The sequence below is a fragment of the Triticum dicoccoides genome, chromosome 4A (assembly GCF_002162155.2).
Source record: "Triticum dicoccoides isolate Atlit2015 ecotype Zavitan chromosome 4A, WEW_v2.0, whole genome shotgun sequence".
Classification (NCBI taxonomy): domain Eukaryota; kingdom Viridiplantae; phylum Streptophyta; class Magnoliopsida; order Poales; family Poaceae; genus Triticum; species Triticum dicoccoides.
Window position 1 is genome coordinate 628,872,384 of NC_041386.1, and position 2,702 is coordinate 628,875,085.

General features: G+C 47.4%; 1 protein-coding gene across 1 annotated transcript; it reads left to right on the forward strand.

Moving 5' to 3' along the window:
* The first annotated feature begins 578 nt into the window (after window positions 1-578).
* On the forward strand, window positions 579-1,678 carry LOC119289458. The gene is made up of 2 exons (XM_037568776.1): window positions 579-1,216; window positions 1,320-1,678. The coding sequence occupies exons 1-2, from the start codon at window positions 615-617 to the stop codon at window positions 1,366-1,368; spliced, it is 651 nt and encodes a 216-aa protein (XP_037424673.1). The 5' UTR covers window positions 579-614; the 3' UTR covers window positions 1,369-1,678.
* Window positions 1,679-2,702: the final 1,024 nt, after the last annotated feature.

Here is a 2,702-nt window from a genome sequence, read left to right on the forward strand (position 1 = left end):
ACATGGCATCCTAACAAACTACACATGACTTTTCTTGTACCACCCTATATATATCATCCCCATCACCCTCTCCCTACCCTCCCATACGCCTGCTGTTCCCTTAGCAAGAAAGAGAATCTATCTCACCAAGCTAGAAAGAGAGAAGCAAAGAGATGAGGAACCAGCGGCTAGCTCCTACCACTTGCTCCTCCTCAAAGATCAACAACAGAAAGCAAGAAGAGCCACACCTCTCCGGGGCTTACATTAGGAGCCTTGTGAAACATCTTAGCTCCTCCTCCACAACGAGACCCAAAGACCACCACATCACCATGGGCACCAAGCCGCAGCAAGAAGAGCAACATGCGCCCCAAACCACACCACCATCTCTACAGCAGCAGCAGCAGCCACACAAGAAGCAGGTGAGGAGGAGGCTGCACACAAGCAGGCCATACCAGGAGAGGCTACTCAACATGGCCGAGGCCAGGCGAGAGATCGTCTCGGCTCTCAAGATCCACAGAGCCTCCATGAAGGAAGCCAAGGAGCAGCAGCAACATCAACAACTGGTGCAAGAATTTCAACATCAGCAGGAGGTCCAGGTAGTGCAAGATCATAGGCTAGCTTGTAGTGCACCCAGCATGAGCTCATATGGTTCCTTCTCAGATTACCCATTTGCACACTCCACGGAAACAAACAGTAGTTGCTCATATTATTCATCCCCACTCCTCCCTTACCACACACCAGCAGCTGCACCCATGGTTCCCATGGTTGATGCTCTAGACCAGTTGCTGCCGCTGCCTACGCAGCCACTTGGGCTTAACCTGAGCTTCCATGGCTTCGGCGGCGGGGGAGTTGCTGGTGAAGATGCCAAGAACAACACCGCTTCTAACTCCTTTGATCCTCCTCCGTTGCTCCAACAACCCTCGCCTGCCTCCTCCTACTCGGTCTACTCCTCTCCGCCGGCGACGACGATGGCGAGCCAGGACGTGGCGTCCGCCACCGTCGAGAACACTTCACCATCGCTACACCGGGTGCTGGATGAGGAGGAGATGGCGGCGATCTACTCGGTTGGGGAGCGGCACGACATCGAGTGGAGCGACACACTGAACCTGGCCACGTCGGCGTGGTGGAGCACACTCCTCGACGACGGCGCTGCGGTGGGTCACCAGACAGACTCAGTGGACATCCCGGGGATGCATCTGGGTGATGTGTACTACGGCGAAGACGTCTCCTTCCCACGGTAAGCTAGCTAGACTGAGGCAACGTAGTTGTTATACCAAAATTAAGGTGCAAAAAATTGTTTAATAATCGGGGATGTTGATGTTTGGTTTTGGTTTTTGCAGCATGGAGATAGGAGAGATGGGGGGATGGGACGAGGAGTGGCTCTCATGACATGTCGTCCACTCTAGTCGAACGACTAGGTCTCCAAAGACAGCTGCATGCATGCATCTGTGCAGACTAGGATTGATGATATCCGATGACCATGTACTGCTACTTTACTGAGTCCAAGTTATAGTGTGTGTTTTTCAGTCTGAAATATAAAACACGTATTGGTCGTAGCCTGGGGCATGCCGCATGCATGCTATGCTTGACCAGAGAAGTGTGAGCTGCAGCATGCATGCAGCCATGCAACACCTTAATTGGGTGGTACGAGGAGATGGTCAGGTTCATTGTTTTTACTTTCAGTTGAGAAATATTTCAGCCACAGCCAAATTTCAGTTTGTCTTTGAGCCGAAGGACCAAAACATTCATTTGAATTTGATGAAATATTTGATTTTTCGAACATGTTTAAGTTCTTGTGTCTACTATGGAAATTGCCGAGATATTTTGACCGAACTTTAAATATTTCGGTGTCGAAGAAGCATCTTCTCCATTTCACTCCCTCAAATAAGAATATACATATGTAGTTGGACGTTCCTGGTCTGTCTGTACCATCAATTTCTTTGAGATCCATCAAGAAGTCAAACTAGTCAAAGAGACCTTATATAGCCCGTTAGGCAGACAACAATAGGCAGCTGCCTTAGAACATCATGACTACTCTTAGCCCCCTCCACCCTTGTCAACTCCGAAATTTGTCTGCCTTGTCGCAATTTCGAGTCTGTAAAGAGTCCCCTCCCGCCTAATTTTTTGCATGCCATGCCATGATTTTGTATCACCCCGCCAGATCCACCCCTCTGACCAGCCACAACTCCTCATAGTCGGCTACAAGCGAATGTCCCCCGCCGTGGTCGTTCTAGAAGGTCGTTGTAAATATTTTAATAAAGGACCATTCAGATTTGCATACAGAATTTCGCACGTCTGAGCTCGAGATCCTTTCACATGGATATGTCAAGGATCTTGGCCATGAAGTATAAGAAGGTTCATCCTGAGCATTTGGTAGAAGGGTGTAAACATGTTTCAATGACAAGTTCAAAATAAGCTTAAATGATTAAAAAATCGATACAAAAAAAGAGGTAAACATGAAGGTATTTGTGCCCCTTGTAGAATCTAACACTGGAGTTATTGGGGAAGCTTAGCTAACATGGCAAGCAATTAAATATATTATTTTTGCTGTATGAAGTACCCACTATCTACATATAGGTAAGATACTTATAGACAATTTGGAGAGATTTTGCAAGGCTTGGAATCAAAATATTGCAATTGATTGGTTTTGTAAAGGATGAGCTATGCACTGTGCATGACTAAGTAAGATATGTGTAGAAGTCTCATGTACCAAAAAGAATGCA

Coding starts and splice junctions, on each gene's coding strand:
- LOC119289458 (XM_037568776.1), top strand. CDS start 615: ATGAGCTCATATGGTTCCTTCTCAGATTACCCATTTGCACACTCCACG. Junction 1,217..1,319: donor GAAGACGTCTCCTTCCCACG/GTAAGCTAGCTA, acceptor TGGTTTTTGCAG/CATGGAGATAGGAGAGATGG.